Source organism: Silene latifolia, chromosome X (assembly GCF_048544455.1).
Source record: "Silene latifolia isolate original U9 population chromosome X, ASM4854445v1, whole genome shotgun sequence".
NCBI lineage: Eukaryota > Viridiplantae > Streptophyta > Magnoliopsida > Caryophyllales > Caryophyllaceae > Silene > Silene latifolia.
Window position 1 is genome coordinate 249,806,824 of NC_133537.1, and position 1,598 is coordinate 249,808,421.

The 1,598-nt window shown below is 39.4% G+C and overlaps 1 protein-coding gene across 1 annotated transcript; it reads right to left on the reverse strand.

Moving 5' to 3' along the window:
- Window positions 1-740: 740 nt before the first annotated feature.
- LOC141619915 (secreted RxLR effector protein 161-like) lies at window positions 741-1,310 on the reverse strand. The gene has a single exon (XM_074436924.1). It carries the CDS (start codon window positions 1,308-1,310, stop codon window positions 741-743), a length of 570 nt encoding a protein of 189 aa, XP_074293025.1.
- Window positions 1,311-1,598: the final 288 nt, after the last annotated feature.

Consider the following 1,598-nt stretch of genomic DNA (forward strand, 5'->3'; position numbering starts at 1 on the left):
TCAACTTTCTGAAATCACAACAAAGTAGCAACATCCAATCAAGACTTTTTATCATAGTTCAAAGTCAAAAAAGGGCTTCGTTCCACAACGGACATAACTGTCCATAGAGATCACACAGTGGCAGAGTAGGGAAATTTTCTGTCACTTCTATACGGTCGATAAACACACAGAGTATGATATATGTGTCACAACATAGCTCCCACTGAGGTTATGCCACTCTTCTATGTTGTGCAAATATTAAGTCTAGATACTACCTCAGTATCTAACCTGAGCTACTTGATTTATATACTTAATGTCAAATCCAACACTCGATATTCGGTTTGAAGCTAGTATGAAAGACATGTTTTTCATACCTGACCCTTTTAGAGTCTCATCTTATACATAATAAGGCGACTTGGTAATGAGCCAAAATTATCTATACTCTACAAATAAAGTATTCAGTTTGCACACACTAAGTGTCAGCGAGGCTCAGTCTCATCTTGCATGCTTACACTAGCATCAAGGCGATTACCTGTGTGACTAGGTCAATCAAAAGCTTGGTGACATAAATCACGTGCCAAAAATACAACAGATGCACAAGAATATTGGAAAAAGAAAACATATTTATTCCATAACATTCTAAAGATGTCCATAACTCAAAACATGTCCAAAAACAACAAGATTACAAAGCTTAAACTAAAACCTTCGTAAGCCTAGGCTTCTAACATGAGCCCGAAACAAATCTCTGGCAATAGGCTTAGTTAAAGGATCAGCGATCTTCTCGTTAGTCGATATATATACTTGACAGTAATTTCTTTATTATTAATGGCTTCTCGAACGAAATGATAACGCCTTTTAATATGCTTGGCTTTTCTATGAAATTTCGGATCCTGGGCAAATTGGATAGCAGCAGTATTGTCACAAAACATTACCACGGGCTCATTAACATTAGGAGTGAGATTGAGGTCCTGTAGAAAACTTCTAAGCCACATAGCCTCCTGAACGGCAAGGCTAACAGCGATGTACTCTGCTTCCATAGTTGATAAAGCTATGCACTCTTGCTTCTTACTGCACCAGGATATTGCACCTCCACCAAGGATAAAAGCATATCCCGAGGTGGATTTAGACTCATCCAAATCACCTCCCCAGTCAGCATCCGAGTATCCAATCAAACTCAAATCCCCACCTTGATAACAGAGGACGAAGTCACTTGTACCACATAGATAACGCAGGATTCTCCTGACTCCTTGCCAGTGCGCAGGACCAGGGTTACTTTGGTAACGACTCACCAAACCAACCGCATAACAAATGTCTGGCCGTGTACATAACATGGCATACATAAGACTACCTATAGCACTAGCCTAAGGAACATTGCTCATTTGTTTTCTTTCTGCATCTGTTTTAGGGCATTAGTCTAGGCTTAAGGTTAGACCCTTGTCAACAGGAGTATCAACGGGTTTGGATTTATCCATTCGAAAACGTTCTAATACTTTCTTAATATATGTCTCTTGACACAAACCAAGAAGTTTCTTAGCACGATTTCTTTTAATTTCCACTCCGAGAACAAATCTAGCTTCACCCATATCCTTCATCTCAAAAACAGAGGATAGCCACTGCTT